The 17,390-nt window shown below is 40.4% G+C and overlaps 1 protein-coding gene across 1 annotated transcript; it reads left to right on the top strand.

Annotated features, from left to right (window-relative positions):
* Window positions 1-10,904: 10,904 nt before the first annotated feature.
* LOC311504483 (uncharacterized protein) lies at window positions 10,905-17,332 on the top strand. Its single transcript, XM_084567618.1, has 9 exons — window positions 10,905-11,241; window positions 11,814-12,067; window positions 12,144-12,276; window positions 12,990-13,083; window positions 13,988-14,070; window positions 14,196-14,356; window positions 15,072-15,123; window positions 15,290-15,377; window positions 15,700-17,332. Exons 2-9 carry the CDS (start codon window positions 11,814-11,816, stop codon window positions 16,059-16,061), a joined length of 1,227 nt encoding a protein of 408 aa, XP_084423744.1. The 5' UTR covers window positions 10,905-11,241; the 3' UTR covers window positions 16,062-17,332.
* The last annotated feature ends 58 nt before the right edge of the window (window positions 17,333-17,390 follow it).

Raw genomic sequence — 17,390 nt, 5'->3', positions numbered from 1 at the left:
GCAAATTATTGTAATCAGACTGAGACCACCCTCTCTGAGTGTGATTGCCATGTTCATACCAGAACAAACAAACTTGTCTATCTAATAGGCAGTTTATGATTCTGCGTTAAGTTGATGCCGTAGCTGACATGCAGCTCCCCAGAAATGTAACCACGCGCCGCGGCGAAGCAGAGCACAAGAGCTGTGATTGGTCCTCTTGGTAGTAGTGTGTTTCCGCTTTAGTATTTCTGGCTGCTTCTCCATCTCCGCAATTTTCGAATTGATTGTTTTTGGATCAGTAAAAAGTTGGTATGGTTAATGAAGGAGGTTTGGACATACAGACATTTTTATAACTCGTGTTCGGCGAAATTTTGTCACCATTTTAGTCACCACCAACAAAAATGAACCCGACTGGCACAAAAGACAGAGTGCCGACCAGTGTTTGGGTGGTGTTGTTCCAGAGCGAGCCAGACTGACGAGCACACAAGTATAAATGGCACCGGCGTAGGCTACATGCGTAGGTCCCGCAGAGGTATAAACTTTGCTTTACTAAAAGCCTTCTCCAGTACATCCCAAAGATTCTCAATGGGGTTAAGGTCTGGACTCTGTGGTGGACAATCCATGTGTGAAAATGATGTCTCATGCTCCCTGAACCACTCTTTCATAATCTGAGCCCCATGAATCCTGGTATTGTCATCTTAGAGTATGCCTGTGAACATCAGGGAAGAATAAATCCATTGATGGAATAACCTGGTCATTCAGTATATTCAGGTAGTCAGCTGACCTCATTCTTTGGACACATAATGTTGCTGAACCTAGACCTGAGCAACTGCAGCAACCCCAGATCATAGCACTGCCCCCACAGGCTTGTACAGTAGACACTAGGCATGATGGGTGCATCACTTCATCTGCCTCTGTTCTTACCCTGATGCGATGGTTCTCCACTATCCCTCCAGTTTTTAATAATGCATTGGACAGTTCTTAACCCAGTTTTAGTAGTTTCTACAATCTCCTTAGATGTTTTCTCTGCTTGATGCATGCCAATGATTTGACCCTTCTCAAACAGACCAACATCTTTTCCACGACCACAGGATGTGTCTTTAGACATGGTTGTTTAAGAAATGAGAAGCTACTCATTGCAGTTGGGGTTAAATAACTTGTTGCCAGCTGAAAGATAATCACCCATGCAGTAATTATCCAATAGGAGGCTCATACCTATTAGCTAAGTGAAATCCAGGTGGCGACTTTTTTTGGCCAGGCAGTGTACTTTCCAAGCAAATTTGAACCATCCACGGAAAAGTCGGGGTTTATTTTCTAAATTCCAATTCTAGAAAAATATAGTCCAAAAATCGGGTCAGATATTAGGTCAAATATAGCCACAGCATAGCAACAAGTCTGGAAAGCGCTTTAACTCCAGCTGAACACATTTTTCCAGACAACGAGCAAGTTCGGAAAAGAATTTTAGGGCTGCACTCACATTCCCAGAGGAGTGTGGACGTGAAGAGGTGAACTAAGTCCACGCTGTGAGCAGGTTCAGCTGAAATAACTGGCCCTGGACAGATATGGATGAACAGACGGAGCAGTTACTGAGCAGGCTGCTGTAGGCCAATCCCCGACACACACACACATGCACTGGTGGAGTGGAAAGGTTGCACTGTGTAGGGGGTCCCGCCATCACCAAATTTAGCCAAGAATCTGTTGTACTGAGGAATGTGTGAGTCTGTGTGTGAGGGGCCACTCTGCAGACATTTAGGGGATATAAAATCCTCCATAGCCAGCATTCCAATGTATTACAGGACACACACATGGACTAAGAGCCTGAGTTGACACTTTCTTTTCATAGTGGTATATTAGATTTGGAATAAAGTGATTGAGTTAGAAGGAACAACAGTGAGTTGGCGTGACTCAGAGAAACAAAGTATTTTGTTTCAACAATTTATGACTGAAAGAAAAATAAAATTGAACATGTGTAGATGGGTTAGGGTTCAGCATTGCAGCATAAAGAAGTGTACGTGCCACTTCTTTAACATTTTACAATTTTCTGCATTTCTGTAAAAAACTGACAAAAAAAAAAGGTGAAACGGACGACTTCCCATTGAAAATTTTCACAATAAAAGACTATAATCTGTAAAACTATATTAAGAGAGAGCATAAAGCATAAAAGTGATTCAAAACATCAGCGGGTTTTCACGGGAGTCCTGAAAGCAGACAAAGAGAACACAATCATTTAATGAAACTGTATTATACTTGTGTCTTTAACTCTAACTTTTTTGTTTATTCAGGAAAATTAGCCAATATTACATATCTGTGAGCTGCATTTAAAAAAAAAATATGGTGAATAGTATAGAATAGTTTGGTTTAAATGAGAAGAACTGAAGTGGTTCTGTTCTGAGGAATGTGCTAAAATTTCTCCAAGCTGCTGTAGGCGACTGTTTAGCAGTTACTGGAAACATTTATTTACAAGGAGGTCACAGTAGATACTGGAAACAATGGTTTAGATATGTCTGTGAAGGTTCTCAGTCATCCAGGTCATGGTACATCCAAAAAAGGTTCAAAAAAGGCAACTGGACTTGTAGAGTTTTTTGAGAAGACGTTTCACCACTCATCCGAGTAGCTTCTTCAGTTCTGACGGACAAGAGTCGTTAGAGCACCATTCATAGGGAAGAAGAGGGGGACAAAACAGTCCCCCCCTGAACTACAGGTAAGTACCCAGTCGTTAATGGAAATTAGCTGCACTAGTTTCTGGTTATTTGCATAACAAGCAAGTTTTTTTCAGGAGGAGTTCCTATGTAAACCTCAGACTTTCCACCAGTCCCCCAGAACTGAAGAAGCTACTTGGATGAGTGGTGAAACGTCTTCTCAAAAAACTCTTTTTTGAACCTTTTTTGGATAAGGGTTTAGATACTTCACTGATATGTATGAAATGTAATTTTATGCAGAAATGTAGAAAATTCTGTGTGAAAATGTTTGTGCAATAACAATGTGCAATATTCAGACATACAGTATATATCACCCCAAATGCTCTTCTCGAGTTCTTGGCGTACTTTCAACCACTTCATAGTGTTAATATACTCCAGTAAAACAGTCTGCTGGTCACATAGTTTGTCATAGCTGAATAATGTCAGGGAGGTGGCTCTGTTTCCTCCTCTAACATATGCAGAGAATTGCCTCTTTAGGAAAGTCTACAGGAATCATGATGTGTGTGTGTGTATGGGTGTAATCAGTCAAACTGTGGGAATTGTTGGTTTACCGGAACTTGACAACAATTGAATGGGTGTTTTGTTAGTGTGTGTGTGTGTGTGTGTGTACATTTTGCTTACAGTGCTTATACAGTATATATAAGGAAAAGAAATAGGGCAAATACGGTGTAGAGTGTAAATATACAACATAATGTAAGAGGATAAAATATGGAGTGGTCATGTAGATAAACACACTGCCTGGCCAGTGTATTTAATACTTCGTTGGACCACCTTTAGCTTTGATTACAGCGCACATTCTCTGTGGCATTGTTTCAATAAGCTTCTGCAAAAGATTTATCCAGTGCTGCATTAACTTTTCACCAAGAACTTGTATTGATGATGGGAGAGTCTGACCACTGCACAAAGCCTTCTCCAGCACATCCCAAAGATTCTCAATGGGGTTGAGGTCTGGACTCTGTGGTGGCCAATCCATGTGTGAAAATGATGTCTCATGCTCCCTGAACCACTCTTTCACAATCTGAGCCCCATGAATCCTGACATTGTCATCTTGTAAAGATGACAATGATGAATTAAGAGTAATGAAGAAACCACAAAGTAGTGCTGAAAAATCCTCTCTCTCTCTCTCTCTCTCTCTCTCTCTCTCTCTCTCTCTCTCGCACTCGCACACCACACATTCAAAGTGGCTGGAAGGAAAGCATGTTAGTGGAGAGATAAGCCTCCTTTGTTAGCCGGCTGACACTTAAGCCGTTTTCACACATGAACTCCAGACAATATCCGGGCGAATGATTTCGGGGCATTGTCTGGAGTTGCCCTTTCACACTTGTAGCTACTAGAAATACTTGCGTTGATGTCAATATTACACGTATTCATTGTGGAAGACACACCCAGACAACTGTTCACCAATGGACGTTACACAGACTTTGTTCTAGGGCTAAGCGGCTAAGATGAAGTCATTTTAACGTCAGGTCCGACTGATTCTGACATTGGTTTGTCCAGTACAGTAACTAGAATAAATGATTTGCATTCATACACCAATGAATGACAGGAGAAGTAAATAACATTGACCATCTTGTGACAATTCAATGTTCTGCTGGGAAACTTCTGGACCTGGAATTCATTGGTGTGGATGTTACTTAGATATGTAGCACCCACCTAGACCAGACCAGGCACCCCCACCCCATAGCAATGACACTCCTTGATGGCAGTAGCCATCCCCAGCAGGATGCAGCCTGACACAGGCACACACACAAAAACACATTAGGAACAACTAAAAAAAAAAAAACATGAAGAACAGCACAAGGTGTTGACCTGGTCTCCAAATTCACTAGATCCCAAAGTGGTCCCACTAACAACATTCTGTTGCCAGACACCACAGGACACCCTCAGAAGGCCCATGCCTTAGCGCGTCAACGTTTCGTCTTAGTCACAAATAATGCCCGTTGGCGAATATGTTTTGTCATCATCTTCGTTAACGAAATTAACACTCAAGACAGACAAGCTCAAGTCAAGTCCTAAAATATGAAACTCAAGCCCAGTCAGCTCATCATGGAAAATCCCCCAGCAGTGTAACTAATTCTAACTATAAGCTTTATCAAAAAGGCATGTTTGCTAGAAAGCTGGTTCAAGCTAGGGCATCGTAAGAGGCCCCCCCAGCAGCCTAGGCCTATTGCAAGCAATCAGATAATAGAGAGAGTGATCAGAAGGTTAACCCACAATGAAAATAATCATTAGCTTCAATCTCAAACAAAATACACCTCAAACTTAGCTCTACCTGAACCAACATCAACAGTAAACTCCTGACTTACATTAAAGCATGTTGTTTCTCTTAAGAAAATAATCTGAATACTCCTTCTATATAGGACCATGAATAACGATGATCAAGTGCTGGCCATCCATCAATGACAAATGTCAAGATCTCAAGATCTTATCTGCTGCATCCACTACTCTGACCAAAATGTATTACTTGGGATTTAATGGATGTTCAGCTTGAATACAACATGTTATTGAAGTGTTTTGCATCAGTTTAAATGACTTGTGGAGGCGGTCTGGGACACATTTGACCTCATTCCTTTGGTAGTGTGAACACACACAACGAGTCCTGGGTCTTATAAAGACAGTTCTCTAAAATAACTGATGTCAGGGCAGAGATCAGCCAGTAAATAATAACTTAACGTGTGTGCTTTCAGTGACAGAGGGAGACTTCACAGTTTGTTCCAAAACATCTATCATCTCCCCACGCCATGGTGCGCACACACAACAAACAGCTGTTCGTGTTTCTGATCCAGCGATAGCGATCTGTTAGAGACAGCAGTCGTAAACAATATTCCGCTGCAGCCCAAGTGATGTCGGTGTTTATTTGCATACATGTAAACTGAGATCAGATCTTAAGTGCTGGCTGGGGACGAATGTGGAGACACGTTTTAAATGCCTGGCGTGAAGACGGGTATCTAAAGCTGCCCAGGACAGACGTTAGCGTGAGGTCTGAGCGGAGCCTTCCATACCGATATCGTGACTTTCTACTCACTTAATGTCATTTTTTTTCACATCTCGTGCTATAGTGGTATGCTGCTGGATGATGTTATGTCTGTGCTGTCGTCTAAACCTGTGTCTCTCCGTCTCTCAGTTACATAAATAACAAACACCAGGCTCAACATTTATCTCTTGGTCAGGCATTTCAGTTGCACACCCGTACACACTACATCCAAACACTGGCGGGCGGCTCAGACCCCCCACAGATACCGGGTCAAGGTTGAACGCACCGACAACCAATCCCTCTCCTCCTCCTGTGTGTTTGTTTGTGTGTGTGTGTGTTCATCCCTTTGTGTTCCCTAACTGGAACTCGATGCCGTTTGTTGTGTAATCACAGACGTCTGTGGAATTTGAGCTGATAAAAAAATAATTGCTTCACTTTGGCTCTGTCAGAAACTGTAATAAGTGGAGTGTTTTCCCAGTCAGACATGGAACTTAATATGCTGCGGTGTTTACACTCAGTTTTGTTGCTGCCACTTCACAAGATGTTTTTTTTATAGCCCGAGCGACGCGCTTCAGCTTACAGCCACATTTTTCATTTTTCCTCAGTTTGTTTAAGGTTAAGGACGCGGTGAAGCGGTATTCCAGAGGACACGAACATACGTTGACATCGTTAGCTATGAAGTCATGGAAACTCATCCGTGTGCGTGCATGCATGTTCGTACTTGGAGCCAGAAAGTGAATTAAATCATAAGATCCAAAGGTCATTTGAATTATGTAACAGTAATGTCGAACTTCTGCAATGTGTCATCTGAAATGCTGGTTTCGGCATTCGAGGATTTCGATAGGTCGCGTTAATGTGGAAGGCTTACACAAGAGATGTTGAAATGAAGTGTGAACAGAAATGTGCGGCTCATTAGGCTCGTGACCCCATAACTCCAAGTGTCTCATGTATTACACGCGAGTTTCTGGGACCTCCGCCGCGCCAACACAATCAATACTTATCGAAAGAAAATCTGATACATGTCATCTGCCCCCTGGTGGACTCATCTGTAGGAGGCTTTTGGCAGCCATGTCCAAAATGGCTCCCGTTTTTTTTTTTTTGCTAGATAAATGGAGTTTTTGAAAAGTTTACGTCAAGAATATCATTTATGTCATTACAGATATTTCAATATGAACAATTACCTTACTGAATTAACCTATAATTACTTCATACTTTATACATTGTGTCAGAGTAAAATCATGTTGAAAAGTTGTGGGTCAAATATGATGCAGCAGGTATATATATATATATATGCTCATTTACTTCGGTCGTTACTGTAATGCATTTGACCTTGCATTACTCCAGCCACAATGTCTAATTTCATAAAAGTGATTATTTAAGAGGTCAGAATTCCATCGTCATATGCATTAATTTATTCCATATTATTGGAATGTATATATACATATATTTATGTGTGATTTCATTACTCAACCTAATGTTTCAGAGGTTCTCAAGGTAATTATTGTCTTTCGTTGACCTCAATTTTCAAGTCAACACATTTAAATGACCTATCGTAACCTATATATGTATCCTGTTTGGGAACATATAAAAGATGAGAACAAAAGACATGTTTGAATTGTTCCAAATGCAACAGTTAATTTAGCATCAGCTTCAAAGCACAAATAATTAATCTTTTTATATAATTGTAAATCAAATCAGGCGTCAAGGGGTTAAAGGGGCGGATTTCCTGACTATTATCAGGGTTCACAGGTTTAAATGAACATATTTTCAACACTCATTGTCTGCATGGCCTCTGCTTAAGATGATCTGATTATTTTGAATGCAATAAATACTGGGACTAAATAAACTGTCTTGAACTTTGCTATCATCGCTCTCAAGTGTTTAATGTATTAAACATTTGCAGATTGAACACACAACTCGCTATTTAAACTAAATCACTCACTTATATTTACATTCTGCTCATTTCTCCTTCAAAGTGACCAGATGATCAGTTACTGAGATCAGGTTGTGTAGTTCCCCCTCAATGGAAAGCATTGCTTTTGCATTCAGGCATTCCTGAGCCACTGTGTTACACAAGAATGTCTTGATTGTTAGCTAACCGGCCGCCCCAGAGGAAAAAAAAAAAAAAAATAGTTACATGTGATGAAATCAGATTAGTGCAAACCCACATGGAAGCCATTCAGACTGCAGTTTGAAAAACTTGCCTGAATATGAGAGTCTATCACAACAGTCTGGGGGACTTGTTGCCAGACTGAAATTTCCACAAAAGGTGCTGATCTTTGAAAACAATACTCTGTGGAGGACACCTTGTTTGGACTTTATATGAGAATAAAACGTCTACAGCAATGATTGTCAATAAAAACCAGCCTCACATTATGGTTGGTATGGCTACAGAATGGCATTCGGTTTGCAGTTATTTGCACACAGACTGAAATATAGCCAAATAAAAATGTTATTATCATCCTGTGGCCTTTCATTCTGAACCTCTGCTCCACCCACAAAATCAATACTTCCCCCAAAAAATGTTGTAAACAACTTAATTCTTGCCACCTGCCCCCTGGTGGATTTATCCAAGCCCTGCAGTCAATAGCAGCTTTTGGCGGCCGTTTCCAAAATGGCTACTGTCGCGAGCTTTCAGTTTTTTTGCAGGGAAATCTTTGCTAATTTTGAAAGGTTTGCATTAACAAGCTGATTTACGTTTTAATTAATATTTCACTATGAACATTTACTTTATTGAATCAATCTATAATTACTTCCTACTTTGACATAATGTTATAGTGAAATGACATTGAAAAGTGGTGTATCAATTATGATATAGGAGCTATATGTGGTCATTTACTTCAGTTGGGGTTAAATTAAATTAGCAATTAAACTCATATTTAAAATACACATTTATTTATTCCATATTAGTGTTATTTATATATATTTATATGTAATTTTTGTATATTGCAGAGGCACATTCTTTTCTTTTCACAATTCAATGACTATCATAACCCCTAGTCCATCTTTGACTGAACAAGAGCAGATTTTAACAGTTGTTCTGTTAAAACAAAAGGGCAAAATAAAAAGGCTATATAAAAGTTTCTGCTTGGGAAAAAGAAATCAAACCCAAAGAAATGCGTGAAATGTTCTGATTAGTAAACTGCCATAAACACCCGGTGTATTAAATATGATACAAAACAAAAATCACAAGTGGGAAATGGCTGTTGTTTATTAATTTATTTAGGGATTTCTTTAAAGACCCCATAAGGACTTCAGTTCACAAAAACGACGTCAGGTTTCAGAGGCTTAATAAAAGAAATGGGGCAAAGTCCAAGGAATTTGGTAACTTGGATTCAGACACCAGCACAATTCTAGCATTCCATTTAAGTGAGTCACAAAGAAGGAACATATTTCCCATTTTTGTAAGTGCACACGTATAATATGATGCCAGTGAGATTATTGGCTGTCACAGTTCCTTAGTGTCAGTGGGGAGCGTTTAGGTTTTTATGTCTCAAATGTAATACTGATGCTGAGCAGTCCTGCTTTGAGACCTGTTGTATAATTTGAACGTTACTAGCACAAAGCATAGACCAGGAATGTCAAACTCATTTCTGTTCAGGGGCCACACATGGAATTTGATCTCATGGGGGCCGGACCAGTAACACAATAGCACATAACTTATAAATAACAGCAACTCCAAATGTTTCCCTTTGTTTTAGTGCAAAGAAGTACATTGTGAAAGTGTTTACATTCAATGAACTGCACTATTACAAAACATGTAATGAACAACCGGATATTTCTTCAGTGTTGTTTTATGCCCACAACGCTTACTAAAACTTTGAGAAACCTAGGAATAGTAGTTACTTTTATTGGAAAACTTGCAATTTGCAAATTCTCCGGTGGCCCACTTTTGGCCCACAGGACGTATGTTTGACATCTGTGGCATAGACTATAGGAAATAAATGGACAACACATCTCCCCTTCCTCCCATTGGTCAAACTGACCAATGCCACGTTGTGAGTTTGTGGCCAGAGTCTGATCAGTACTGTCTGAGGTGGAGTCACTAAGGGGAAATTCTTTTCCTCCTCCCACGTTCCTCGGGTACTGCTTCACAGAGCGGTTTTCATGGCAACTGCATATCATGATGTCACATCCTGTTTTTATAGCATCAGATAACTAAATTTTTTAAGTAAATTTCTGTACTTTTGTGTTTGGCCCAAGTCCCATCCACTAACATGGAGGGGCGGGGCTTATATGACCTATACTCCAGCCAGCCACAAGGGGGAGCTCTACTTGCTTTAGCTGTCATGTCATCCACTTTTTGACAGTCTATGCGCAAAGACACTGAGCTGGCACCAGTTGAGTAGTTCACCCAGCATCTCAAATATTTGTGTGAACTTACTCCCAACGGAAATACTTGAGTCACTTAAAAAGAAAAGTACACAGATTTGCATTTTTGAGATCAAACATGTAAAACTGGCTTGGAATTTAGACAAAATGAGCGTTATTAAATGTGTCATTTCCTTGGGACATCTTAAAATAGAAGCTTTTAGACAAACAGCCAAGAAAACCGAGACATGTGAACAGTCATCGACCTCAGTTTGGCGCCTAAAACAGAAACCATGAAAAAAAAACAAAAAAACGTTCTCTTTTTTTACGTCCTTGGATCTTGGAAGATTTCTCAACTTACACAGGAAAATCAATCAGTGTGTGAAGCTGATTCAACTCCTCTTTAGAATTAAAGTTTTACAGTTTGCTTTGAGAAGCTCTGTGTTTTATATTAGAGAGAATATAAGTAATGTATTTATTTCGGTCATCAGAAAGAAAGAAAGAAAGAAAGAAAGAAAGAAAGAAAGATACGTCCATGTCAAATGCCCAACTTACTCAAAGCTCTGCGCACACCCGGAAAAAAAACACAACCCCACGTGTTGAGGTGTGTAGACATGTGGCTTTCTGATGAGCCGTCAAAACCGGAAGATAACGATTCTACCTTCAAAGTAAAATACGGGAATTATTTGATATGGGACGCTTCAGATGAGATTAGAAGAGTTTAAATTAGATCAGATAGAATTTTATAGGTACATTGAAATTCAATACAATAAGTATACAAACTCAGATTATATATAGAATATGCTTGATTTATTAGCATATTATATATATATACAATCTGAGTTTTATTAAAAAGAAAAAAAACAATATATTGTTAATCATAACAAATTTATGCTGTTTTTATTTAGTTATGAAATTAAAAAGTCCAACATTTATCCATTGCCACTGTTTTTTTCTCTTTTATTTATTTTTTGTTGCATCATTTGCAAGTATGGTATATTATAAACATTGTAACTGTTATTTATCACAATAATAATAATAATAATAATAATAATAATAATGAGCACAAAGTGTAGTAATTTTCTTGTTGTCTAACTTTAAATTCATCATTGTATGTTTTCATTGACTTGCTCCTCGGTGGCTTAGGAACGCGACAGTCGGCGGCGGCGGCTTTTATTTTGAAGGCTTCTTAACGGAAGTCGCTTGCGGAGTTCCGGTGGGACTGACTGCGGTTCCGGGTTTCTCGCAGCGCCGTCCGGCAGCGACACAAACAAACAGGTATTCTTTTTATTCTTGTTCTTTGGGGCCGTTTCACGTCTTGCTCCGGGCTCGTCTGTCCCGGTTCGTGTTCGCTGGACCTCTGTCTTGTTGAAAACGTAGCACTGCTAGGCTAGGTTAGCCTAGCCTCCGTTAGCCCCTCAAAGAATCGGCCGACTGGGCTAGTACGCATGGAAACAGCGTAGAAAATTTCCGCTATGTTTCAGGTGCCGCGTTTGTTTGTTTTCGTTCCTTTATTGTTACTGTTTATTAATACGACGGAGTTATCATTTCACTCTGGACCCGTTCAGACTTCACGTTAACATCCATCCTGGGTGGTCTGATCACTCCTGGCCATCCTTAAGTACCCGGGTTCACACCTGTACGGTGGCCGAGAGGGCTCAACGCACTGCAGCTGAATAAAACGCGTGTAAAATAGGCAAAACGCAAATCAAGCAAATCAAGAAAACGTTTTCATTTTCCATTTGTAAACAAGTGCACTGCTAATACTTACAACCCCAGCAAAACACACAAACTTATGAAGTGATGACCTGCCTTGACATATATATGTGTGTATGTACGTAACATTTCAGATGGAGCTAAATCTGTCACAGGAGAAAGGTCAGGCGTCACCGGAACAAAAGGACGACGAGGAAAAGATGGAGGTGACGGTGACAACGCAACTAGAAAGTCTCATTGTGACTCCTGAGAATGTCGACGCAGAATCAAACACACGACCAGAAGAAACAGGAGGCGAAGAAACACACCAGACGGCGGCGGCGGCAACGTCCTCGTTAGACATTGTGTTTAAGACCGAGGACTGTGACGACGACGACGACTCAGATAGGTATTTACTCACACACACAAAAATAAACAAGGAAAGGTAAAAGAAACAGACTCTGATTCTCTTCTTCTATCCTCAGTGATAGTTCTTCCTCTTCTTCATCTTCCTCTTCGTCCTCCTCATCTCCCTCCCCCCCTGTGCTTGAGGATGATGATGACGAAGGTTTCAGCCAGCCGGCCCCCATCAAAACCAGAGATGAAGTCCTCCTGGAGGTCAGTCCGTGGTTGTATGTTTGTCTTTTTTATTAGCGATGTACGGATCGATGTCGGGGCCGATTCAGGCCTTTTAAAGATGATCCGATCGGTGTCAGGCCTCAGCCAAGCCTCATCTTTTTGTAGTTATTTATTTTAGCTCCGTAATTGAAAAACCACGTCGTTGTAGCGTCAAAACGTCTTCTTCCTGCCAACGAGAAAACGAAGAAGACAACTTCTTCTTCTTGTGAAGATAAGCAAAGCCTTTATTAATCTCCAGGAGAGGACATTTTGTTTATTTAAGATCAGATTGGCCGATACTGAATATTAAAAGGCCGGTATCAAACTTAATCAGGACACCCCTAGTTTTTACAAGTGATAATAAGTAGTTGCATATTAATTGTGAAAAATCCAACTAGAAAACGAGATTAGAGACATCACAGACACTCCAACTCTGAGAGAAACATCAGGCCTGACAGTGCAGACTCTGAGCTTTAATTCAAGGGGTTGAACAAAAATATTACAAAAAGCATTTTATAAAAACAAACATTTTTGGACGCAGCAACCTTTCGAATCAAGAACTGACGACTACGACCAAAATCTGGAGCCCCGTGGTTGTCATCCACATACCAAGCACCTTACAGGGCAGCTCAACATACACACTGTTTTTTCCTTTTCGTGTTAGCAAGAACTTTTCAGACCATATGCTAAAATGTCTTACTGTTTGTGTGTAGGAGCTTCCAGCAGTGGAGGAAGTGAGTGTGACATTACCAGAGGAAGCAGAACTGCAGCCGGTGGGAACAATCACCAGTATTATACAGCAGCTTGGTAAATATGCACACGCCCTCGCTAAGGTTGAAGCGTTAATGTCGTTAGTAACGTTAGTAATTCAGAGCATCGTAGGCTGTTAAAACTGATAAATATTAGCTTTAATCAGACACTCAGATTTATTATGAAGCTGGGGTTTGTTGAGGAAGTACAGTTTTTGTGAGGTACAAAGTAGGCGTGTTGGTGTACTCGTAGTAGATGATCACCCCTTCACAACATCCAGCCAAGCGAAGGACACTGATAAAGTGGGCATATCATAAAGTGGGCTAGCAGTTGTATGTTATTAAAGGAGAAAGAGGAGTACATGTGAGGCGTAGAGAACGAGTATTCAACACATTTTCAGGTAGAAACATTGAATAAGGCAACATTTATCATCTATGCACCACATGGTGACTTGCCTGACTGAATCTGAGCCCTGTGCTTCAGTCTCATACATGGTCTTTTGACTCCATCTAGTGGGCTAATGGTGGTGCTACAGATAAAAAAAAAAACACAATACAACCATCTTATACAGTAAGTTAGCTTTACACTGATATGTAACATGCCTTGATGACTCGTTTCCCTGGGGAGATAAATGTGTGAACAACAGCCATATGGAGGAAATGTCAATATTTGTATGGATTCTATAATGTGCACAATTTGGAATAAAATGACCAAAGGTTGAATTGTTTATACATTGCCTCCTGTAGTGGGAATCAATAGTATTTTGTAGCCAGATTCTCTTTGAAGAGGTAAAAACCCAACGTGGCACATTTTGGCTACTTTGATTTTGTCCAAATGTCCAAATGTAGAGTCAGCCTGGTTCTATTTTCACTAAAACCTTTGTAGAATATGTGTGCTTTGTGGCATTTCCATAAACCCAGTTCTATCTAATCTAGATTAAATATTCATTCTATCTTTACAGTTGTTATCCAGTCTCTCAAAGACACGCCCCCTCTGAATGATGACACCTTCATCTTTAGATCTGACAGGCTGGCAGTCGGCAAGGTGAGTCGATCAGAAACCTGTTCATCCGTCTTAGAGGGCGAAGAAATCTCAGTGCCATACGTTCATGGTCTTATTCATTTCATCTTGGTAATTATTATCACGTTGCGGTTTCTTGTGTGTTTCAGGTGTTCGAGGTGTTTGGCCCAGTGTCCAGTCCGCTGTACATTTTGCGTTTTAACAACGTGGACCAGATAGGCAACAAGGGGTTGACCGAGGGACAGACACTTTATTACGCACCGTCCATCAAAGAGTACACAGATTACATCCTCACACAACGGCTGAAACTGTAAGTACCAACAAACTCTGACACAGTGCTGCTTAAAAGTTGTCGACATTTCTGTATAAAAATGATTCAAAACATCAGTGGATTTTCTCACAAGTCCTGAAAGTAGACAAAGACATATCTGTGTATCTTCTACTCAAGTCTGAAGAGAAACTGGGTCATGCATCAAGACAATGAGGACCAAGAACACAAGTGGTTCTACAAAAGAACGGTTAAAGAAGAACAAGATGTTTAGGAACGGCCAAGTCAAAGTCCTGACCTTAATCCAATAGAAATGTTGTAGAAGGACCTGAAGCAAGCAGTTCATGTGAGGAAACCCACCAACATCTCAGAACTGAAGTGGTTCTGTACTGAGGAACGGGCTAAAATTCCTCCAAGCTGCTGTAGACCACTGATCAGCAGTTACCAGAAACATTTAGTTACAAGGAGGTCACAGCAGATACTGGAAACAAGGCTTCACTGACTTTTACCACTCAGATATGAACAAATGATTGATTTTCTTGAATAACTAAACAGAAAAGTATATTATTTCCGTTTCATTTGTTTGATTGGGTTATTTTTTTTCTACTTTCGGGAAAATCCGCTGACGTTTTGAATAATTTTTATGCAGAAATGTAGAAGATTCTGACGTGTGTAGGAACTTTAAAGCGTTATTGTGTACTGTATTGAATAAAAGCCTAACTGCTGTGTTGCAAGTGAAAATATTTTCTTTCTTTAGTTTAAAAGGATCCGATGCTTCCTGGAAGAACGACCAAGAACCTCCAGTCGAGGTAGGCACGGTGCCAGTTCACTTTGTTACTGAAAGGACATGAATGAAAAGCGACTTCCACCCCTTTGAGAACAACCCTCCCCCCGCCGTCCGTCACTGGTGTGACATGTTTTATTCGACATACATCGGTCGTAATATTTTTCTCTCTCTCTCTCTCCTCCCTCCAGGCTTTAGACTACAGCGATGACGAGAAAGAGCAGGAAGCAAAGAGGAAAACGAGAAACGCCAAAAAGAAGCGGGACAACGCCGGCGCAGGTGATCACCGACCTACGCCACGTACAGTTGAATCCAGTTAACAGGGTCCAGACTGGATTCAGTATTAATGCATTTAGAGAGATTTCATTTTCAAAACTGTTTTCATTTAAAACCTTAAGCTTTTATCTTGTTGTTCTGACACGTGGATCAATCTTGCTGCCTCTCGAGCTTGTCATGTGAAACCAGACGTCTTAACGAGAGGATGATTTCTCTTGAATCCGTGTCGGATCTCTAAAATTTAAAACCCATTTGAATCAAAATCTTTTTTTAAACCCAGCAGCCCTCGTCTTACCAGCTTTTTTTTTTTATTTCTCTCCTGCAGATGTCCCCGACCACATTACCCAGAACCCCTCACAGCAGAAGCACGATGGGAGGGGCTTCCAACCAAGACACGCAAACACGCACTCATTCAGGCACCAGGACCCGAGAAACAAACACCCGCCGTTCAGACAAACGCCACCCCGACATTCAAACGTCCCCATGTACCTCCCTCCCCCCTGCCCGTACCCTCCTCCGACTCACCACTTCCCCCCGCCGAGCTTCCCTCTCTACCCTCCGCCGCCTCCTCAGTCGTACTTCAACCCCTCTTTCTCCTCCCCTCTCTGGCCGCCAAACTCTTTCCCCTTCCATGACTTCCCCCCTCCTCCTCCGCCGCCTCCTCCACCTCCCCCTCCACCTCAGTGACCCACAGAGTTGATGTTTTCAGTTTATTCCTGTTAAAATGTGTCTTGTTTATACATTCTCACTTGTCAGCAGTGCGTCTCATGCTGTAAAATAACTTTTCTTTTTCGCACATGAAACTGACCAAAATTATAAAGTTTCCCTTCACCTATTGTTTTTGTTTTTCTTCTGTCAGAGAAAAGGATGGGGGTGAATATAACATAGAATGGCCCAAAAACTAATTTTTACAGGTCAACCACAAGGTGGTGCTGTAGTAAAGGTGAACATGTATCTGATGGCATAGGCCACGCCCACTTTTGCAATTAATGCAACAACCACTTGTGTAAGCTTGCACCTGTTTTTGCAGACCTGTTCATCGCTAATTACCAACAGGATGTTGAGTTTTGTCACGATCTTATAATAATTCACTATCAGTCGATCTGAGTCCTGATCTTTAGGACATCTTAAATGTCCTAAAGTCTTTCCTTGTCCTCCTCCTCTTCTCCTAGAGTCGACTGGATTCAGTCCAATAAATCTTTCTGTCAAAGTTAATGTAGTGTGTGGAGAGGGTAGCTGGTACCTTGTGTTCTCTACTCCAGAAATGTTCTGGTCATCCAACGCTGCCATGAACTCCGTAACCCTCTCTGGAGTATTTATAGCAGTTTACTCACCGCATTTTTAATTATTATTATTTTAAACCAGATCATTATATTTGAAAGGTTTTATTTTTTTACCAACTGTTTCTGTCCTTGTTCAGGCAAAGACTGAGTGAAAATCCAATGTTTGTGTCTCCTGAATTGGTAAATATATATTGTATAGATAATAGGTAATTTAATTGTGTTGCGTGATAATTGAAGACAACAAAAGACGACGTGAACCACTGCAACATAAGGTTGAATAGAGGGAAAAAAAATCACAAATACTTAACTTCTACTAATACATAGTTTAAGATGATGGTTGAATCTTTTAAATTATCATTTTATTAATTTTGCTTTTTAACATTTTACTAAAACATAATGTATGACGTCATTAAAGACTGCGCCAAAAACGTAAATATTCACACTGAAGCATCAGCAACAATTTAAGTAACGTAACCTTTTCAAAATGAACAAAAATACTGTAAAGGCGGCCATTTTGGAAATGGCTGCCAAAAGCTACCGACTGCAGAGCATGAATGAGTCCACCAGGGGGCAGATGACGAGTATCAAATAGATTCACAACAGGTTTTTCAGGGACGTACGGATTTTGTGGGTGGAGCAGATGTCTCAATAACTTGTGTATTAAATATGATATATTGTTAAGATCTAAATAAAGCAAAGCTCATACACATGGATGTGTTTCTGAAAAAAAAAA

Source organism: Chelon labrosus (assembly GCF_963514085.1).
Source record: "Chelon labrosus genome assembly, chromosome: 2".
NCBI lineage: Eukaryota > Metazoa > Chordata > Actinopteri > Mugiliformes > Mugilidae > Chelon > Chelon labrosus.
Note: the sequence above shows the minus strand (reverse complement) of the source record. Positions and strands in the feature narration are given on the sequence as shown.

Bases quoted from the DNA above. Each gene is read 5' to 3' on its own strand.
- LOC311504483 (XM_084567618.1), top strand. From the start codon at position 11,814: ATGGAGCTAAATCTGTCACAGGAGAAAGGTCAGGCGTCACCGGAACAA. The intron at 15,124-15,289 runs GTAGGCACGGTG...TCCTCCCTCCAG, and splicing joins ACCAAGAACCTCCAGTCGAG to GCTTTAGACTACAGCGATGA. The intron at 15,378-15,699 runs GTGATCACCGAC...TCTCTCCTGCAG, and splicing joins GCGGGACAACGCCGGCGCAG to ATGTCCCCGACCACATTACC.